Source organism: Akebia trifoliata, chromosome 4 (genome assembly GCF_017979445.1).
Source record: "Akebia trifoliata isolate Shusen 1 chromosome 4, ASM1797944v1, whole genome shotgun sequence".
NCBI classification, from domain to species: Eukaryota; Viridiplantae; Streptophyta; class Magnoliopsida; order Ranunculales; family Lardizabalaceae; genus Akebia; species Akebia trifoliata.
Window position 1 is genome coordinate 24,052,359 of NC_141378.1, and position 23,065 is coordinate 24,075,423.

Consider the following 23,065-nt stretch of genomic DNA (forward strand, 5'->3'; position numbering starts at 1 on the left):
TATAAGCAAACACATACTTGTGACAGGTCACAAGGGTAACACACCAGCCACATTATACAACCATGATTGACCCCTTCAAACCTTACCACTAATTCTGGACTATATTGTCAATCCAATGTGATGCTTAGCATCAGCAATGTCTAGATAAAAAACCTACACAGATGAACACCATAAAGTTGAATAAACAATTTTTTATTTTTTTTAAAACAAAATTACACTCTTTTAAATTATGAAACCAGAGACATCAAGATCTGAATTTTTACACAATTATTACTGGTACACGCATAAAATAAGAAATTATGATGTCTGAGAAATTTATAACAGAAATTTAACTTAATTTGGAGAGAGAAAATGCACCCGTGCGAGCACAAATTCTTTTCCAGCTATCCAGACACCAGTTTGTGACCATTGCACATCTTCCCAGTCAAGATTATCCTCCAATACCTGCTCAAGAGATAATACCAAAGAAGCAAATGAACAATTGTCAAAATAATGATACCATTTGTATAATTCAATCGTTTAATCACATAATCTATCTAGGCCCATTTCATCAAACTGGACAATGGTGTCATCATCTTGGTTTGGTTCCGAATATCCAAATTTCTAGAAAAGTAGTTTTATTTCACTTCTTTTTTTTTAAACTGAATATCCAAGTATCTCTTTATATTTTCAAATATTCATAGGAGCTCTTAGATATAAAAAGATCTAGTAAGTACCTCCAGATACTCGAGGGGCAAGGGAATCCCAATTGAACGCATTGCTTTCTGGGGAAGGGGATTCTTGCAACGAGACCACCGAAATACATCGACTAAAATGTTTCCACGGTCCATTGTACTTCTTTCACCATTTTGTTCATGTGAATTGTGAGTTTGAAGCTTCTCTGTTTCTGTTTCAGGTGCCAGAGAGGTTGTCATTGGACTGACCATCTTCTCTCCATTGAAACAAAGCTCATACCTTCAGATAACATTACAAAAGATTTAGAATACACAACTAAATAAATAAGAAAATCATTGGATGGCTGTGTCATTGAACATCGCAGCAAAAATGAACTTTCTTTAAACAAAGTTGTAGTTTCTCTTTGTAAGGGTGAGAACAAGATGCAACTCAATCTGAAATAGAAGTTTTTCTCTCATTTTCTTCGCCAATGAGTAACGACTACTTAAAACAATATTTAAGGACATGTACGAGATAGCTATGACTAGCACAAGAAAAAAATAGTGAGGAGACAAATGATTTCCTAGTTACAATTGATTTATACGATAGATAGGCAGCTTTCAGTCTCTATATGCTTGCTTTAGTTATAACTTAAGTAACTGCACAATATTGAAGAAATGTTGCGTGTTATTTGCAAATGATGAAGTGATAAGGACGTGAATAGAGTGGGGTGGTCAAAGCACACACACACACACACATCAGAACCCAAGTGATCTTTTGCATATTTTCCCTCTTATCGACAAGTATTTGACTGTCATTTTTTCCTGTTGTTATAATTTTATTAAGTTATCTTTCCAACAAACCAATTACCCAAATTTGGAAGTATTGAACAAGTTAAAAACCAAAATATGAATTCTGACAAGATCACTAGTTTTGGTCTGTTTATTTTCTAGGTGCTGCGTTTTTTTTGGTAGCATATGATTTTAATTGGCAGTAGAACAGTCTTTCCTTTAAAGTTCCATCTGACATCCATGATTAAAAGATATTAAAGGTCATAACTTTTAGGATTAGTTATTCATAGAACTTAAATATTTTCTTTAAACTTTGGTCTGGGAAAAGAAATGTCTTTTTTGAGAATGCCCAAAACACCAGCAAACATGACTTGGTTTCAAACAAGGGAGGAAAGTGAATTGAAAAACAAACACAATTAACAGGAAAGAAAGATGAAACCCGTTTTCTGGCCTTCTTTCCACCAATCAATCTGGAAGGGTAATGTAGGTATAAATGATAAGAAATTTCATACTTAAACTTCAGAGCACGCCACGGTAGCCAATTGTCATAAAGCATGTGGTTGAATGCCAATTGTCATAAATACTGCCACTAATCATGTCAGATATAAATTTCTGTCAATGAAGTGAATACCTGTTCGAATGTGTTTCTAAATACAGAACTTCTCCCTTTTTCAAGCGTGCAGACGTAAAAAGAGGCTTCTTCAGTCCCTTGTCAGCAACTATGCTTATGCTGTATTTAATCCTGAAGCAATTATTAAGTGTAGCACCCAGTAAGTCCATCCACGATCCATTTTGAAGATAGAGTTAAAATACAACCCCCCCCCCCCCCCCCCCCAAGTAGATGATGTAGAAATAAGAAAACATATATCAATAAATGGAAGGTATTCTGTGCATCTTATAAAGAAAAGGTCTGTATGTAAATATCCACAAGTTACTGGTCCACTCAATCTGGGCTGTTCAATGGGTAAGACCACCTTTTGGGCACTGCTCAAGAAAAACACCAATGGTCTGTTTGATTGCATGGATAATCATTTTCGATGAAATTTGAAATCCATGTGAAAATGGTAGCAGAAAATGGGTAGGTGGAAAAACCAAATTCCATTGTTGGATTGCATCGGAAAACTACAAGGGAGAGCGGAGGAGGGCAGTGGTGAGCGGGTGATGGTGGCTGCCAAAGGTGGGGGCGAAGAGATTAAGATTTTGATTTGGGAGTGGAATTTGGGGTGGATTTCATTTTCCCATGAGAATAGGTGGGAAATGAAATCCGGGTTTGCCAGATTTTTGGATGAGGGTCAAAATCCATTTTCCATGGAAAAACCAATCAAACATATGGAAAATATGATTTCAAAGAAAATTGGATTTCACACCCATTTTTCATTCCCAATCAAACATACCAATTGAAAAATTGTAACCATCCATCAATAGGTTTTTGGTGCACCCATTGCCAAATATTTCCCGTCCAAACACAAGTGACCGAGCAGACAGTCAAGATAGTCCAATAGGTGGGATGACCCATGAATTGGAAGGTCAAAATCAGTGGGGACAACCTCCGTTGTAGCAAAATATGGATATATATATATATATATTTGTATATAATATTAAAACTTCAAATTTTCACCTTCTATAGGAACCCCAGATTTTCATCTTTGAATATGTTGTCGTACTAATAGATGTGCAGTTGTTAGTATTACTGGCTTTCATCTTATAACCCCAGATTTCTAATTGCTTTGAATTTTCCCTTTCATAACATCATTTCTTATTCTAGTCTCTTATTTAATGACAAATTTGATTTTCCCTAATCAGGTTGCTGACCAATTAATAAAGAGGAAATTAACACCTAACTACTTATTAAAATAATAATAATAATACCACCTGTGCATAGGTACACAACCACCAGAGAGAAAAATTAGACAGAAGATAAAAACACACCAATAGGTTCAGATGGATAAAAAGTTACAGTCAGGATGATTTAATAAGAATAATATAGGTCAAATAGTTAAGAGCCTCTTCTACAACTCCTTTAAAATATGTCAACCATGGTACGGCTATAGGTTGAGAAGGACAAATAAAATTATATGCCATTGAAACTAGATATTAGTTTTATGCTTCTAGTTCTTGTTTCATGTAATAGTGAAGATAATGCAAACCAAGACAAGATAAACTAAGAATTTCTTCATGCCCATTATATCCACTTAGATTCTTCACATTAAATACCCATCATCACGGATTCAACATTACATAAAAAATAGTAGTGCTGCTTATCAAAATTATCTTTACGGATAAAAACACAATTGAGTATCAAAACTAACGAAGAAAAATATCAAAACTATCGAGGGAAGTTTTGAAGTATACCAGGGCTCATTACATAAGTTGTACTGTATAGTGACTTCTCGCACAAATCTTTGTTGACGTAATGCATTCTACAATATCAAATCCATCATCTAAGTTCTTCACTATTAAAAAAATTATTTCATTTAAAAAAAAATGATTTCTCAAACACCTGAATCTTTTTGCATAGATAAATTCTGAAAACGTTAGTATGATTCAGAAAAGAAAGGTTAAAATTTATCCCAAAAAAAAAAAAAGGAAAAAGAAATGAAAAGAAAGGAACATACTGATGCTGCAGCTCTTGTAGTTATTGTGCGTTCAACGGTCACTGGAGCCAAAGTAGGCTCCACAGATGCCGTGTGCATTAGACAAGGCTCGAGATCAATAGTCCCACCTCCTTTCTGTAGAAAAGAATCAAATTGTGAATGATTGCGAGGTAAGCAGAACATAAGAAAGAATTTTTGAAGTTGGTGCATAACAGAGATAGCCAACCAAATCCAGATGATTCTATAAAGACAATCTTCTGAAATTAGCCTTGAAATAAAGTAACTAAATCCATTTATTGAAAATAGAGACAGAGAACCCAGAAACATGAACCATTGAGCAAATCGGTTCGAGATTCAGTAGTAAAATAATAGAAGGAACTATCTCAGACTGAAAAGTAAAGGAACCAGTATTATCAAGGAATTTGAGTATAAGATATTCTAAAAAATGATACATTGGGGGGCATAATGAAAATGTCCATCACCTTCACAATGCAACACCTCTCAACACGATAACTACAACCAATTGCAGCTCCCCAGGCACGGGAACGGACATTGTTTCTCAATGTAGAAGTATAACCTATAACAAAGTTAACAGTAAAAAATTAATAAAATAGGATCCACTTTACAACATTAATAATCATACACAAACCTAGCTGCAAAACAGAAGTAACTTGTAACTTCTACAACCTCAGTTTTGCATCTCTGGAGGTAAGCACAGGAGAATATGACAACTGACTGACTACTTTTTTCATTGGTGTTCAATCAATAATTTTTTTCAAAATACAAGAATTAAAACTGAACTACACCTGCTCAATGTTATTTCTGAAAATGAATTTTATAGAATGCTAAGTTCAGAATGATATAAATGACTGGACATTTAACATTCTTTCACAAGATGAATAAGGTTTTAAAATTCAATGTGTTGCAACAGTTCCTGCAGCCTATTTTCGAAATCTCAATTTCTGACTGGAAAGGCAAGAAATAGATACAAAATCAACGTATCATGTAACATTTCCTAATATGTTGGAGAAAGGATGTGACATGTAGTCAAGTGATCAAACACTACCAAAGCCATACTACAAATTTCTGCTCGGCATATGGAAACATGTCAACCCAACCTTCAAACTTCACACCCAAAAAAATAAACACAATTCAATTTGAGCATATTTTAATAATGAAAAATGATATTAAAAAAAGGAATTGAATAAGTAATCTGAATGTCAAAAACATCACACAGTACAGAATCAGAAATCATAGCTCAAAAATTGGGTGTTAAACTAAGTAGGAAAGTTCCAATTCTAACACCACACTCTTTTTTCCAGTAGATTTAGGCTAAATTTAATATGAAAACATATCAAAATATGGATCTATATGCATTTACACGAGTCATGCAAAAGATAAATGGACAAGGGGTTCAGCAAACCATTGGTCATAAAAGGAACAGAACTACAGAGTGCCCACGTTCTTTCAAAAGAAATCTTCTACATAGGGAGATTGAGTGTGCGATGAGACTCTTTTCCATTGGCTTGAAGCAACTCTCATTTGAGCAGATGGTGAGGATTCAGAACTTTGGAGAAGGGGAACCCAACGAGAATTCCTCTATGAGACCTTTTGATGAAGGATTGACGGATTTCAGGGAAGCTGATTCCCCTTAGAGTAGATGCATTCATAAGGAAAATGCTATTGGACAAAATTAAAATGGTGGTTCATTTAAATCATCATAAAATGATATTTACTAACCTGCACATTAAAAAAAAGTCCAGGAGAAAGGGGAAACCATTTATTCATAAATTGAAAGCTTGCTTGAAGATGCATAGTTTCTCCCTTTCATTATTTGATATTCTTTAGTCCTCCAAAAGGTACTTTGAGTATTTACGTCTAACATAAAGGTCCCGTTAAGGTTCAAGGACAAGAAGCTTTGGAGAATAGTGTTGTTGGACACATGTTCACGATTATGGATAGAGCAAAGCCAATGGTTTTTTTTTTTAGGATAAAGTAGATCACTGCCTCACTGCCAGTGTCCAAGGATTTTACTCGTAATTAGAATGCTCTCACTTATGGATTTGTAACCCTTTCTCTTTCTGGAACATTGGTTTGGCGGGGGGGGGGGGGGAGAAGTGGGGACAGGACAGGAAATTACGTTGGCTCAAATTGGCACGGCCAGAGTCCCAAAGAAATGACTTACCCTATAAAAAAAACGCGAAATGCAAATAATATAAAAAATCTTATGAACATAGTTTTGAATTTCTTTAAAAGAGAACATTGAATCCTTCATAGAAGTACATAAAAGTGTTAAATCAATGAACTTCTTATGCATAAGATAAATTTTATTAGATGGAGAAAAGTGCGGGCAATGAACAGAAAAGATTTCCTTAAGACATAATTCAAGAAATCAGCAACAAAACAATTTATGACAGTATAGTCAATGACCCAGCTGTCAGTGCAGTCCTCCATGATCACTTTTTTTTTTTTTTTTTTTTGAAAAGTCAAAGATCTTTATTGAAACAAAACACAGTCGAGATGACCATGAAAAAGTACAACAAGAAGAAGAAAAAACCCAAAATTTCACCTCAATGCCACCCAACCTACTTTGTCAGAAAATCTTCAAAGAAGACCCAATTCGATTCCTGGAACACCTTGCTCCACACAAAAGTAGACCCCAAGATTGAAAACAAAATTTCACGCAAAAAAATCCCATTTCCCTCAAAGTTCCTAAGGTTTCTCACTTTCCAAATCTCCCAACAAATTGCAAAGGGCGTCAAGCTCCAAAGTTTTTTCTTGAAGGCCACGAAACCTGCTCCAATGGCTAACCCCACCCAACAACTAATTCACGGAAGGTCTTCAAAGCACACCATGAAAAACCAAAGAAGCTCAAGAAATGTGACCAAATCTCTGAAGCCAACTTACAATGAAGTAATAAATGATCCACAGACTCCCCATCCTCTTTGCAAAGACCACAAAAATTTACTAAGATGATTCCTCTATTCATAACATTGTCTAAGTCAAAATTTTGCAAAAGCAGGCCACCCAAATAAGTCTTCCATTCTAACTAAGGGCTCAGCTAGGAGCTTGAGGGACCTTGGTTTCAAAAACGTGGGTTTAATGGGACTTTGTTGGGAAAGTGGCTTTGGAGGTTTGGAATGGAACGGGATTAGGGCTTAAAATGGGTCGGATCCGACTCTAATATGATTATATCCATATTCGGATCTATTTTTTCAATATGGACTCGTATCTAAATCCGACTCTGATCTAATACTGAAAATCATATCCGAATTTATATTATTTGTTAAACCGATCCCAACACGGATTGATTTTTTTTGGGGGATAATTTCTCTTTTTTTGTTAAGTTTTGATAGATTTTTTATGAGCACCGTCTTCAGTCTAACGAATCTTTGTGCTTGCAAATTTCAAAGAACTGTAGCAAAAAACCTCTATTTTATAGAAGATCTCTGTTTACAAATAGTCTAATTATCTTGAGATCTATGATACTTTGAAAGAGAACCGGTTAAGGGAGAAAAGTAAGGACTATGTAATATATCATATCATAGTATCTCAAAAAGGCTTAACAAAATTTGAAAAAAAAATTGAATCAAAAATAAAATCCAACAGCTTTAGAAACAGTATGTGAAGAAGTTTAACAATATAGACAGTGCAACTAGCAAGAGATTGTAGCTAGGAAGAGACTTGATCTCACCTACGCAGAGAGATAGAGAGAGGCAAAATCGACTTTATCTAATCAAGCAAGAGAGAGTGAAGGGGGGAGAGGGACTTACTCCAATCTAGAGAGGCGAGATCAACTCTCTAAGCCCTAATTGTGAGGCAAGACCACAAGAAGCAACTTCAAAATAGCAAAGAGAATGTGAAGGACCTAGATGCACCCTAGGGTTTAAGTAAAAACACTAAAAAAACAATATAGCAGTCAGATTCGGGTCGAGTTAACAAACATTAAACCATATCCGATCCCTCTTTTATTAGAGTCGTGATAAAGTGACTCCCCCAAGTGGCATACTCAAAATGCTCATTTGACGTGTGGTTTGTCAGAACTATAGACATTATGCCTCAAGATACACAACCGCACATCCCCATAAATCTATGGGGTTGAGTATCCTGATGAAAGAAAATGTATGGTTATGGCACCACCCCACATCAGTTGAGTATTTTGAGTATGCCACGTGGGGGAGTCATTTTATCATGGTTCTTTTTATTAGGATCTACTCCAATAACCCAAACCCGCTAAGATCAGTTTTCTGATCACTCTAATATCAGATAAAATCCAACCCATTTTAATCCCTAAGCAGGATAGTTTGTGGCATAAGGTGGTCGCGGCAAAGTGTGAGGAGGATTCTTTCGGGAGGGATAGCGGAGAGGTGAAGGCCATCTTTGGGTGTGGAGTTTGGAGAGGCATCCTTAAGGTTCTTCCTCAGTTTAGGAAGAGAGTCGCTTTCAAGGTGGAAAGGAGGAATAAAGTCAAATTTTGGGAAGACGCGTGGTGTGCGATGGGTCCCTTGAAGGAAAGGTTTCTCGTGATGTTCGCCATCTCAAGAAAAAGGAACCTTCCAATTTCTTGCTTTTGGGTGCAGAACTAGGATGATATGAGTTGGGACTTTGGTTTTAGGAGAGCTCTTGATGATTGGGAATTGCTAGAGATTGCCTACTTATTGGAGTGTTTGGACGTCGTTCCCTTGGTTTCAGATAGAGATGATTTGAGGTGGTGGGACACTAATAGTAAGGGTTTATTCTCCAGTAGTGAGTTCTACAAAAATTTGGATAGGGCAGGGGACACCCTTCCTTCCCCTACTTAGCAATGTGGGGTCCAAGGGTGCCCTCTAAGGTGAGTTTCTTTGTGTGGACTGCGGTTCGAGAGAGGATTCTTACATTAGATCAGCTCAAACATAGAGGCTTTTGTGGCCCGAATTGTTGTATTTTGTGCATGTCTGAGGAGTCAGTGCATCACCTTCTTGTGCATTGTGTGGTAGCAAAGGAAGTGTGGGATCAATTTTTGTTGTTGTTTGGTGTGGTACTTTGAATGCTGGCCACAATAAGAGAGGTCTTTATGGAGTGAAGTCAACTGGAGGTGACTTTTCAAGATTCAAAGTGATTGATATGGAGCATAACCCATTTCGCTATCACGTGGGGTGTTTGGAAGGAGAGGAAGGAAAGAGTTTTTGAAGGACACGAGCAATCTAGCTGCGACCTTTTCCTTTCGATCCTTAGGCTTGTTTTCTTTTGGTGTAAGACCTTTGTAGAAGTCAAAAGGTGTTTTCTTAGAGGATTTCTTACATACGTGGGATCCTGTGTGTGGGATCTCAAGCGAGTAATTTAGGTTTTATTTTGTTTTGGGTTGATCTCTTTAATTCTCTTTACTTATCAAAAAAAAAAAAAAAAATTTACAATCATTGAATTGTCAATAATCCCACAATTGTTGTGCTTGAAACAAAGTCTGATGTCTCAGAAAAACCTCCATTGTTTCCACAAGAAGTAATTTCTATAAAGACAAACTGCAACACAAACCTATTGTGAGGTTCTCAGTCTCTTCAAATAAAACAAATGTGAGGTCTATGCAACTTAATAAATCCTGGTTTTTTCCATGCCTCGGCAATATTCAAAACTTAAAATTAATAAAATGGGGTGTAAAGTTTGATAGTCATACAAAGAAGACTCGTCATGAATTAAAAAAGAGAAATAAATTATCACCTGGATGTCGGATTATAGCGATGAAAACTAACTAGACTTGAGCGGAGAAGAAAACACAAATAAGCATAAGAAGATATTGACGATTAATGCAAAATCTAAAGGCCAAATGCTACAAAGGTCTAGGACAGCCAGTAAAACCATCAGTTCTATAAAGTGGATACTTCTTCCAATTACTAGATTCCACACATAATTCATGCTCATCTTCAAAATCTAGACATTCATCTGTGAACTTACATTCTTGTGGTGGTAGCACTCGAATGGTTGCACGTAACTCATGGATAGCAGGTGGTGGAGGGGATGCTGTTGGGCGGCAGTAACCAGTGTGCATGAGAACTAATAAACAAAACATCATTATTAGTCTCATCAATTACCATGTTCTATGATCTGCAGACCAAATTAAATATTTTTTATGCTTCCGTATAAAATTTCATACCAGCAACGAGATCTGAATCATCTGTGTATATATCTGTACCCCATAGCTGACCACCTCTGACCTGCACATAAAGCTAAAAAATCTAATGAGCAACAAGATTATCAGAAGAGATTGCTTGGAGCAATGAAAGCAAGGAAACGGCTAGCATTGTATCTCTCATTGACACATGCAAATTATTGTATGCAGTGCGCCATTTTCTGAAGGGTGCAATGCAATACATAGGACGATATTTTTTATTTTATTTTTTTGTAATTAAACACACATTATGATATAATTGTATTAATATGTGTAGCTATACATAGCTTTCAGGTAAAAACAATTACTTTTCCAGTTCACTTTATTTATGCACTAAAAGCCACAATATTTAATACCACACCAGTTAAGCTCTACAGTGTAGAGAAAGAAAATCATCCAATTCCTCCCAGAAAAACCCCATGATAAATAGCTTGTATTCTTAAAAACACCAAAAGGTGATCACATGCCTTTTCCATGTCAGATTTGCACAAAATTTCTAGAATCCACCATGTATGTTTATTGCAATTATTACATAATCAAGGATTTGTCTTCACCAAGAATTTTTTACAGATGTAATGACAGAGCCAGAAAATTTTCAATCCTAAAAGCTACAACTTTAGCGACGATCTTGTAAACACCACCCAACAACCTAGTCAGCCAAATATTCTTTGATCACCTGCTCCTCATTTCTTTGGAATTAAGGCTCTTACATGGCATTGAGCCACCATCCCAGGATTTTTTTAACGTGAAATTCCAAACGACGCAGTTTTATATTCCACACAAGCTTGTATGTTTAGAGATTTTTGGAATAGAACATGGGCTTGCTTAAAAATAACCATTCTTCTTCGGCCTAAAAAGTGATCCATTGAAAATTGGTTGTAGTATTCACTTGTGACTAGCAAGATGTTATTCTTAGGTAAGGTACAATGCTTTGCATGAGATTATTGTGAACCTCTAAATAATTGTTTCAAAAGAGCTTTTCCTATATTTGTTTAAGTTTGCCTTCATGGCGTTTTTCTTTTTTCTCTCTGTCGCACTTACGTTGGAAATGAAGACTCGGCCTACAACAAGTCACATTTATAGACATTGTTCTTATCAAGAAAAAAATATTATAGGCATTGTTGGTTTCTGCTCCATGTGCAAGTCTAATAGAAAAACTATGAACCATCTCCTCCTTCAACAATGAAAGTTTGGCGTTCTTTCTTCTATCAGCCGGATAAGTTGGAGTTTGCCCAAGACGGTGATGGTCCTTTTTAGGGGTCGTTCCACCTTGGCTGTCTCCTCTAGAGGTCAAATTCTTTGGAGATTCCTTCCACTTGCAGTTTGTTGGGATCAGCAGAAGGGAAGGGATTGTAGGATCTCCGATGCCAAGGAGGAGGCCCCAAGTTATTGTTTTAAATGGTAAAAGCTATCATGTACAAGTGGTTGAAGATATCTAGAGATTAGAATGGATTTTGTAGTAAATGAGGGAGGCCAAAGTGGCTTTGATACTTGCTTGTAATGCTTTCGTAGGTCTCCTTGACCTACTTGTTTTTTTTTTTTTTTTTTTCCTTTTTTTATTGTTTCCACGATCTATTCTCCACCCCACCCTTTGGAGAAAAAACCTCCTCAGATACATTTTTCCTGCCAACTCATCAACTGGTTTGTCTATTGTCCTATGAATATATTTCAGTTTCTCCCTTGATTTGAATATTTTCAAGCGCTATTAGGTGAGTTGGTAACTAAAAGAGATTTTCCCAGGTGTGAGAACACAAGATATCCATGACTTACGATTCATATCAGCAATTTTCTCCCTAAGTTAATTTCAATAGGCACATAGAGAACTAAAATACTAACAAAAAAAAAAAAAACCCTAAAATTTTGTACACTGAGCTCACCAAACTAATTGGTCTGAAATCTCCTAAATTATCCGCCCTAACTCTCTTGGGGATCAAAGCCACAAATGTGCTATTCAAACCATAGTCAAGACAATTCTTCTCTTACAACTCCTTGATAACTTTCATGAAGTCATTCGAGATGATGTCCCAACAATGCTTAAAAAACTCCATAGTAAATTCATCCAACCCCGAAGTCTTATCCCCACTCAACGAAGAAAGAACTGATCTAACCCCTCCTCCCTAATTGGTCTTTCCAACCATGTTCTTTCATTCTGATTGAATGTATTGAACTCTAGGTTATCCGGGTGGTGTCTTATGGATTCCCTTTCCCTGTAAAGATTATTGTAATAACCCACCACTCCATCCTTAATTTCCTCTTCTCCTTCCACCATGATACCCTTGATAGAGTTTATTAATCGGATTGCTTCTTCTGTGGAAATTCCACTTTATGGAAAAATAAACTTATCAATGATGAGCAAGGGGAATTCGTTAGGGGGAGGCAAATTTTAAATGGAGTGTTGATGGCTAACGAGTGTCTTGATTCGAGGATTAAAGACAAGAAAGAAGGGATTATTGGGAAAATAGATTTGCAAAAGGCTTGTGATCACGTGAGTTGGGATTTCCTGGAGCATATGATGGGGAGGATGGGCTTTGGAACAAATTGGACTAGTTGGATCATGAAATGCATTACTACGGTGTCTTATTCTATTTTAGTCAATGGTAGTCCAGCCAGCTTTTTTAGAGGATCGAGGGGGTTAAGACAATGTGATCATTTATCTCTGTTCTTGTTTGTTATAGTAGCAAAGGCTTTGGGTAAATTGTTTAGAAAAGCGGTAGATTTAAGGAAGCTATCAAGGTTTAGGGTGAACAATGACGAACCTTTGATTTCTCATTTATAATTTGCGGACGATACTTTGGTGTTTTTGGACCACTCTAAGGACCAAGTGAGAGTGCTTCGAGTCTTAATTGTGTCGTTTTAAGGCAATTTCAAGATTACATATTAATTTGCAAAAAAGTAAACTTTTTGGGATAAGCGATTTGAATAATCTTTAGATGATGGCTACAACATTGGGTTGTGATTATGATACTTTACCTACATCTTATTTGGGTTTACCCTTTGGGAGCTCCTTACAATAACAAGAGAATTTGGGAAGGTGTGATTGAGAGATTGGAAGGTAAGTTGAGAACATGGAAGGCCAAATACTTATCCAGAGGGGGGAAAGTAACTTTGATCAAAAACACCTTGACGAGTATCCCGATCTACTTCCTTTCCTTGTTTTCGTTACCTAAGTCTGTGGAAAATTGAATGAAAAGGCTTATGAGAAATTTTCTGTGGAATGATAAGAATGGAAAGAGAAAATACCATTTGATCAAATGGAAGTAGATATACATGCCTAAGATAAATGGGAGGCTGGGGATTAGAGGTCTAAAATTGGCTAATAGAGCATTTTTAAGTAAGTAGCTTTGGAGGTTTGGCGAGGAGATGGGTAGCTTGTGGAAGAAGGAGGGTTATTTAGGCTAAATACGAGGAGAATATGTTAGGCTGGTATAGTGGTGAGGCTAAAAACACGTATGGGTATAGCTTGTGGAAAGGGATTCTTAAGGTGATAGAGGTATTAGATTCAAAGTGGGTTCGGGGAGACAAAATTAGGTTCTGGGAAGATAGTTAGTATGGAATCTCATCTTTGTCAACTCAATTTCCGTCTTGTACGTTTGTTCCTTGAAGAAGAATTGCTCGATACATTAATGTCTGATTAGCAATGGTCCAACTACTACTTGGGACCTAGAGTTTAGGAGAAACTTTAATGATTGGGAGCTAACGGAGGTAGTATCTTTCCTTGATCTCTTGAATTATTGCCAACTCAAAGAGAATAAACAAGATAGGTGGGAATGGACGAAGGCTAAAGATCTAAGATTCTCTATCTATTCTTTTTCATAAGTCGCTTCTTCCTTTCTTTGAGTGTTCCTTTTCGGAGTCTATCATTTGATCTAAGTTAGTTCCTTCCAAGGTCTCCTTTTTTGTTTGATTGGCTTTCTTAGGAGGATTCTAACGATGGACAATTTGATCGTCTGAGGTTGGATCACTCCTAATTTCTACCCCCTATGCTCAAGGGATGGGGAATCTGCTTACCACGCCTTAATCTATTGCTATTTTTCTTATGATATTTGGTCTCTTTTCCTTGGGGAATTCTAGATAAGTTGGGTCTTTCCTCACAATTTCTTCTCTTTGTTAGGAGGATGGGCTAAAAACATTTCTCCTTCAGAAAAAGGCACATTTGGGCAATTCTTCCCTCGGTTATTGCTTGGGGGTTGTGGAATGAGAGAAATAACAGGGTGTTCCAAAGTAAGGCGAGAAGCTCTCATGGTGTCTTTATAGAGCTTTTGGGCTACTTGTACCTTTGGTCCAAAGTTAACAAGGAGTTCTTGGGAATTACTTTCAATGATTTTGTTTTTAGATGGGATTCTTTTTGTAAATCTTAGTGTTTTGCCCTTCTTTTGGCCCTTCTTGCTTCTCTTTTCTGAAGGGCTATCTCGGCCTTCTCTTTTTATATTTTTATGTTCCTTTTTTCATTAATATAATTGTATACTTATCAAAAAAACTAAAACAACTTGTTACCATTGTTGAAGCCTTATCCCCAAAGATTCGGGCTTGGTTAGGGAACTAAAACAACAAAGAGAAAAAAGAAGAAAAAAAAGTAACACAAATAAACTGATGAATCACAAAATTGATTATTACAAACAATTATTGAACAATCACATTTTGTATTCCATGCTTACTTGACGATTTGTGGCTGTAACGTATTCAGCTGGTATTCGAATTTCCAAAGTTGGACCACTGTCAGAGCTTTCACCATTTTTATTATCCAGAGAAGCTACAAATTCCTTCCAGGATTTCATCAATTCTTGCATGCATTCACCCACTTTATAAACAACACTTGATACTTCAGGTTTATCTGCCACAGAGATTATAACTATTAAATGTAACAAATATGCACATGAAACAGAACAAGAGCCAAACCTCAATGCCTGAGATATTCAATTTTCTAAATTTATCGTTTGTATTTGTCCAATACTACTCATTTTTTCAAAAACCCACAACACAGATGGAAAACTCATGCTTTCGCCCTGACAGCAATGTCAAGCCTTCTTGAAGCTCTTAAGTGTGTACAAAAGAAACAAAACACAGTTAGAAAACATGGATAGTTCCTAGAGGGTGTGAGACACCATATATTGTAGAAGGGTTCACTAACTGGAACATCAATATTGAGAGGGGGCTAACTTTTATTTTCTAATGTGGGTCATGCATTTTGTATGTTAAATTATTAGACAGTTGTTAGAAGTTTAATGATTGGGTTTGAGTTCATCAAACAATCAACTTCGATGACTATATTATTTGTTTGAGTGAGATACTAACTGTAAGACTTTTATTAACTATGAGATACTAACTCTATATTATTTGTATGACTGGGATACAAACCATAAGATTTTATTATGGCAAGGGGGTCATACAAAATTTGAGCTAGAATAGATTTTAAAACTACCATGTGTTCATATGTTGTCAATACGGGGGAAAGTAACTTGTTTTGAAAAATTCTCAGTTTCGCTGATGTGTAAGCTCATAAACATACCAAGTCAACCCATAATCTAATTGTTTCTTATATTGTGAAAATCCAAAAGGTCCATAATGTTCTATGTTATTTTGCACCAAATAGAATCACAATTATTTATGCAACAAAAAAGTAGCACAACAGACATTTAGCATTAAAGAAATCACAACATCCACGCAATCATAGTGCTGACTCTTGAGACCAACAAACCCTCCATGAATTGAGCTTTCTGAAAATGTAATGGAATTATTAAGAGAGAGAGGGAGGGGGGGAGGTGGTCAGGGCGGCCAACCACCGGGAAAACAGAGAGCAATCACCAAAAGAAACACAAGAACCACAAGAAAACTACAAAAGTACATACAAAAAACCTCACGAATCATAGAGAGGCTCAATTAAACAAAAATATCCTCAAAAAAGAGTCATCTGAACTCCTTGTAGATCTTGTTCCACTAGAATATAAAACTCATAATGGACACGCCAACTTCATGCAAAGGATGTTCTATCCCTATAAAGATCATGCTATTCCATTCCAACCAGATTCCCAATAAACAGCAAATGAAGTTAGGGACCATAGGATCCATCTGTTGAGCAACATTCCGTTAAGGTGTAAACCTTGGAATAAGGACAAAGTTAAGGATGGGAAGCACCAACAAACACGAAATAAATAAAGAAAATGGGAGCATACATCTTTTGAAAATACGCAAATGGATAAGGATGTGGGCAAGCAATTCTCGGCCCAATACACAAAGGAAACAGAAGCTAGCTAAAGAGATACCCCTAACCATGAGTTTGTCTAAAATTTATAAAAAAAAAAAAAAAAAAATCAAGGGACGCATCCCAAATAAAGAAAGAACTTTTTGGGGGCCATATGAAAATATCAGAAAAAGAAACTCAGTTGGGAGTTGTCAACGACCTAAAAAATGATCTAACAGAAAAGACATTATATTTGCTAGCTTCCCAGATCTGAGTGCCCCAGAATGTCTATATTAATCAGAGATAAGATATCAATTGATCTCGACACTTCTTGGAGATGTTTATCAATAATGACAAATAAATACTGATCAAAAAAATAATGTAACTGCTTAGAAATAAAATAGTAGAAATAACAATGACATGAGGAAGTTTGGAATTTGGAAATTTATACTCAAGAAAATAATTTTTTTGAAAGAAAAATTCTTTAGTCAAAAAAGCATTATATGTCTATCGGCATGTACAAATAATTGAGACTGGACACTCAATTGGAAAAGAAAAGCTCAAAGGACTCTCAACACTGAATGCTCCTTTACAGAAACGTCAACAGTTTCTGGCCGGTGATCAGACCAATGTTGTAAGCTCAAGCAGTTGAAATCTAAATTCAAACCACCATCAGAAGGAAGATCCCTGGGCATATGCACAACAACGCAGCTTCTATAGGCCAATGAAACTGATGTACTATGCCACATACTCTTCCATGATCGCAAAAGAAAGAGAATTGTGTAGAAGGCAACCTTACTTTTCCATGATCTCAAAAGAGAGAGAATCTCGTACAGTGGCATAGCACGTACATAAGAACATTCATTCTTCCTCATCCAACTTTCATCACTTGGAGCACAATCAGACAATTTGAGACCATGCAGCAAGTCAGCCCTCCGATGAACAACATCTTAGGTTGCTGACAACCCAATGGAATGACTAAAACCATCTAATGGATGGACCTTTTCCTGGACAAACAAATCAACAGTTTTGAAAAAAGAGGTACATTTGCAGGATGGTTAAGCTCGTTCAAGGGCATCAATTTTACGCCAAGGAGGGATGTGAGGTAGGACCACTTGACTGAATCCAATAAAACGACCTACAAGTGCCACAGGCACAGGTTAACATACTCGGTCCCTTCAAAATCACTCTGAGTACATGATGTCAACATGACAGTACATGAGTATGGGTGTTAGATCTGTTTTGGATAAGGATCAGCTGTACACGAATATTGTAAAGTTAAAATAAATATTTAAAAGTCACGACAGCATGTTAAAATGGACAAAAATAAATAAATAAAATAATATATATATATATATATATATATATATATATATATATATATATATATATATATATATATTACCATGACATTTAGAAATAAAAGAACACAATGCTATCTGTGTTCCCATGCCCTAAGAATTAGGAGTCTAAAACCTTAACCATACTCATATCCATACCCAAGATAAGAAGACAGAAGTATGAATTGTGCTTCAGCATCTAGCAATCACATAGTACCCAAAAAGAAAACCATCTTGAAGCATACTACATCAACATGCATAAAAAATATTAACATACACACCACAAAATATAGGCCAATATTAAATTTTTGCAAACTAGAAAACATTGAGCCTAAATTTCCAACAGATAAAAATATCTGCTTTTCAACATGACACATGTTCCTGTTGGTTCCAATTTGACTAAAGTAGCAGCTCAATCAAATCTGTTAAGAAGAAGATATTGGCTAACCTTGAGATCTGCAAATGAAAAGAGAGAATGAGATAATTAGCATATTTTCAAAGATGGAAAGGAAGCACAAGAGGATAAAACACCACTATAAGAGAATTATTCTCAGAAAATATGTGGTACTCAATTAATTGACTTTACAGGTAAAATAATAATAATTATCAATCTATCTCTGCACTAATGTTGCATAGCATTAGAATTTCCAAAGACATATGGTAGTTGGAGAATAGACCCAGCCCTACCTCCTTGATTTGTATTTTAATCACTTGCAGTGTAATTTGGCAGCCAAACCCAAATACTTGGGATAAGGACCATAAGGCTTTGATGATAATGATGAGTGTAATTTTGAAAAGTTACAGCAAATTTGTAATCAAGAATTTCATCATTTGTTCATTAAAAAAAAATTGCCATTGTTTATTGTGTTAGTCTTAGAATGTGTTTCACAATGAAATTTAAGTTGCCAACCAACAGTATAACCAAGTCTGAAATGTATCTCGAAGTTTTGAGTAGCTAACTAGTAACGGAATTCGCTTAGAAAAGCATCTTATGTGCCTGTGGGAGATGAACATGAGATCCAAAAGCACTTTGGAGAGTATCCCAGTCTATCACTTGTCTTTATTTACTTTGCCAAGGAAAATTGAGGCTAATTTGGAAAGAATGATTAGAGATTTTTTGTGGAACGATAAGGAGCGAAGTTGTAAATACCATTTGGTGAAATGGAAGGTCATATGCTCCCCAAAAAGAAACGGTGGTTTAAGGATAAAGGTTTTAGGATGACTAAGGTTGCCTTACTTGGAAAGAAAGTGGTTATGGCGATTTGGGGAGGAAAAGGAGATTCTATGGAGGAAAAGCATAAAAGGAAAATTTGGAGAACACTCTTTTGAATGGGAAAGCGGTGAAGTTAGGGGTTCTTTTGGGTGTGAGGTTTGGAAAGGAATTCTTAAGGTTAGCCAAGAGTTTAGGAAGTGGACAGGTTTCAAAGTTGGAAATGGAGAAAGGATTCGTTTCTAGGAATATAAGTCGGACAGTGAGACTTCTTTATCAGTGCAGTTTCCTTCACTTTACGAGTTATCCTCCAAAAAGGATATGCCTATCTCAACGTTCTGGATTCGCAATGGGATGACATTTCCTGGGATTTGGGTTTTAAACGGGCCTTTAACGGCAAGGGAAATTTGGGATTAACAAACCTTCTTTCAAAGTTTGACAATATTCGGATAGAGCCTTCTCAGAACAACAGTCGGGAATGGACTTGCTTGAAGAAAGGACGCTTCTCAGTTAGTTCTTTCAGGGAGAACCTCCTACCTCATAGGCATGGTTCTTTCCCAATGAGTTCAATTTGGGGTGAAAAGGTTCCTTCAAAAATTTATTTTTTTTGCTTGGCTTGTGGTTTCTGGTAAAGTGCTTACTCTGGATCTTCTTATTAAACGAGATTTTGTAACCCCAAATTTCTTTCCCTTGTGTTACAAAAGTGGTAAATCCATTGATCGCATTCTCATCCATTGTCCTTTTGTGTCTCGCATGTACCATTTCTTGAATCTTTTCAATACAAGTTGGGTTTTTTTCCTTTCAACTGTTTGTTTCTTTTCAACAATTGATCATCAAATCCATTATGCGGCTAGAAGAAAAAGCTTTGGGCCTTGCTTCCTTTTGCCATATTTAGGGTACTTGGTTAGAAAGGAATAGGAGATTGTTTCGGGGTTGGAAAGGGATGATCATGACATGATTGTGTTTATCCTTGGCTTTTTATTTTATTGGTGTAAAGGGGAGGAAGTTTCTAAAGGGGTTTTTTTTGAGGATTTTGTTTTTAGATGGGAGGCTCTATGTTCTTCATGAGCCCTTTGGGGATTGAGATTCTTTTTTCTCTTTTGTATATTTGGTTGGTCGCCTCAACTGCCTTCATTTTTCAATTAATAAAGTGGTTTACCTATCAAAATATATATAGGGTGGCGTTCAGCAGCCAACGCTAGGGAGCCAACATGTTTGTCCTATGTGGCTTAAAAGTTCCGGATTAAGCTGATTTTTTGTGAGGATGATCTCTAAGGTGAGAAGATCATCCTCACAAAAAATCAGCCCAATCCAAAACTTTTAAAACACATAGGACAAACGTGTTGGCTCCCTAACGTTAGCTGCTGAATATATATATATATATTGTGTCCAATCCGAACACAATTTGTTTTTTCTGTATAAGCACCAACATGCACCTTAAATTTCATTACTGAACACCTCCATGAGGTAGACAGGAACTCTCATTCCATGGTCATAACCTAACCACCAGACTAACAGAAGATATTTCCATGGATAAAAAAGTATGTCATATGGATGACATAAAACATACGGCTACATAGAGTAAATAGAATAGTGCACAAAAGCTATTTGACATAATCCATACCTTGCATGAACAATGAAAAAATAAAGAAATAAAGTAAAACTTACTCTTCATTATCCCGGACACGGGACCGAAAACGAGGCTCCCGATTAGCCACTTGAGGGAGCCCCTAGGTCGAAGCATCCTCTTACGCTGCTGAACACCATAGCCAAAACCTTCTCTCTCCCTTTCTGTACCTCCATCTCCCTCTGTATATCCATCATCTGATTCCTTTTCATAATACCTACTGCGCTTTTCATGTCTATCTCCTTCACATCTATATCCCTGTCTTTCTTCCTGTCCTTAGCATCCCTATCAACAGCTTTCCAGCTATCAAATTCCTTATTCCTCCTATTATGCTCCAGTGCCGGATTTTCCTGTTCAGGCAATCTTGCAGATCCATCCATCAATTCTTTCTCATTGTGTGAACCCTCTTTTTCAACCCCATTCAATGTTTCCTTCTTAACGTGATCCTTTTCCCTCTCTTTTGGTCGCTCCTCTTTCTGAATATCTTTTCTCTCCCTCTCCCACCTCTCTGATTCTCTTTCTTCCCGTGTTGATTCTCTGCGTTCACTAATGCTATTACCTATTTGCAGGTTGTTTCGACGGTCATTTCTGTCCTTGTCCCTCTCTCCCCAATCCCTGTATTTCTCTTCCTTCCTTTTTCTTTCTTTCTCTTTGAATTTATCATCAACTTTAGTATCAACTTTGTTCTCCCCAACAGCCTCATGTGCTTCTAAGTAATCTCGCTCTTCTGTGGTTGAACCTTCCTTCCCAATCTCACTTGCGATGTGCAAATTACTTTGTGAATGACGCCATGGATCCATGCCATTTCCTGGTGTTTCGGGAAATCTTTTTCCTCTATGCTGTTCTTTGGGTTCCTTCCAATTCACATGACTATTACCAGCAGTATAACCATCCTTTTCTGTCTTAATATCACCCTTAAAACCCATATGAGGCTCCCTATCATATTTCACTTCTTTATTATCATCTCCCCTACTTTCTAACCTCACAAATTTCTCACTTTTAGAAAATTGAGGATCAGCCCTTGTCTCAGTGTGCACTTCCCTACTTTCTGCCTTTGCATCTCTGTTCTCAGCCTTGGGATCCTTGTTGTCCTTGGAGTCTCTTGATTCCAACCTATTTTCCAAAGTGACCATATGAGCCAGGAATGAATCATTAGATGATGGCATTCGATAACTTGGAAGAATTGGTGATCGTTTGTCGGCATCACGGGGTTCGGTACGGGGAACCTTCGCCAACCTTCCATCCGGTCCCGGTTCAAAAGGTGGTGGGCGATATTCATTGGCAGTTGACTGAGTCAATTTCCCAGAAAGATTATTATGAAATGCCCCTGTGTCTTCAAGTGCATGTTTTGAAGTTGTGGGATAACTGACCTCCTCATGCAATCTTTTAGGAGCACCACTCATACTGTTCAAGATATTACAACTTAACCAGATTCCTCAAGAAAAACAAAAACAGCACCACAGTTGCTTGTGTCCTTCAAAGATGGAAACATTTGCTAAGTGACACCTGCAAAGCAAAGCCCACACACTATTAAAGAATCACAAAGATAAGTCGTGTTCCTTCATTACAAATAACGATTACAATTCTGAAATTTTAATATACCATTCGATCAGTGAATGTCTTATTGACATAAAAAATTACTTTAGACCCAAAAAAAATGCTAAAACATTTCTAAATTTCATCATCTCCATCAGAACAAATGAATTAAGATGGCTAAAACTTAAATCATTAAGAAAAACAAAAACACAACAACAGTTTCTCGGATCCTTTAAAGATGTAAAAATTTGCAGAGAGTCACCTGCGACTTAACCAGTTTCCTCAAGAAAAACAAAAACAACACAACATTTTCTTGTGTCCTTCAAAGATGGAAACATTTACTAAGTGACACCTTCAAAGCAATGCCCGCACACTAATAAAGAATCACAAAAATAAGTCGTGTTCTTCATTATGAATAACGATTGCAATTCTGAAAATTTAATATACCATTTGATCAGTGAATGTCTTATTGACATAAAAAAGTTACTACTTTAGACACAAAAAGTGCTAAAACATTTCTAAATTTCATCATCTCCATCAGAACAAACGAATTAAGATGGCAAAAACTTAAATCATTTAGAAAAACAAAAACATAACAACAGTTTCTCAGATCCTTCAAAGATGTAATAATTTGCCAGAGTGTCACCTGCAAATTAAAGTCCTTACACTAATAAAGAATCACAAAAGGTGTGTCTTCTCATCACAATTGCAATGCTGAAAAATTAATCTACCGCTCGATCAGAGAATTTCCTAATGGAAAAAAAAAAAAAAAAAATTGCACCTTAGAAGGAAAAAATACTAAATTTCACAATCTCCATCAGACTAAACTTCGGGATTAGCACAATTATCAACAAATAACATTAAGAATTACAGAACAAACTCCGAAATCAACATTAATAGCATATTAACAAACCAGAGGTACAAAAATTCGCAAAGATTACAATACTAGGTTTCATTTCAAATCTACCCAAGAATTACAAATAAACGAAATCA

The 23,065-nt window shown here is 36.4% G+C and overlaps 1 protein-coding gene across 1 annotated transcript; it reads right to left on the minus strand.

Moving 5' to 3' along the window:
• Nucleotides 1–176: 176 nt before the first annotated feature.
• On the minus strand, nucleotides 177–22,019 carry LOC147404553 (uncharacterized). The gene is given in 13 exon segments (XM_086440567.1): nucleotides 177–444; nucleotides 717–954; nucleotides 2,077–2,187; nucleotides 3,798–3,865; nucleotides 4,061–4,174; nucleotides 4,522–4,616; nucleotides 9,968–10,066; nucleotides 10,167–10,227; nucleotides 14,837–15,012; nucleotides 18,148–18,155; nucleotides 20,578–20,635; nucleotides 20,638–20,781; nucleotides 20,784–22,019. Coding segments are annotated over 13 exon segments (2,439 nt in total). The 5' UTR covers nucleotides 21,940–22,019; the 3' UTR covers nucleotides 177–333.
• Between the last annotated feature and the right edge of the window lie 1,046 nt (nucleotides 22,020–23,065).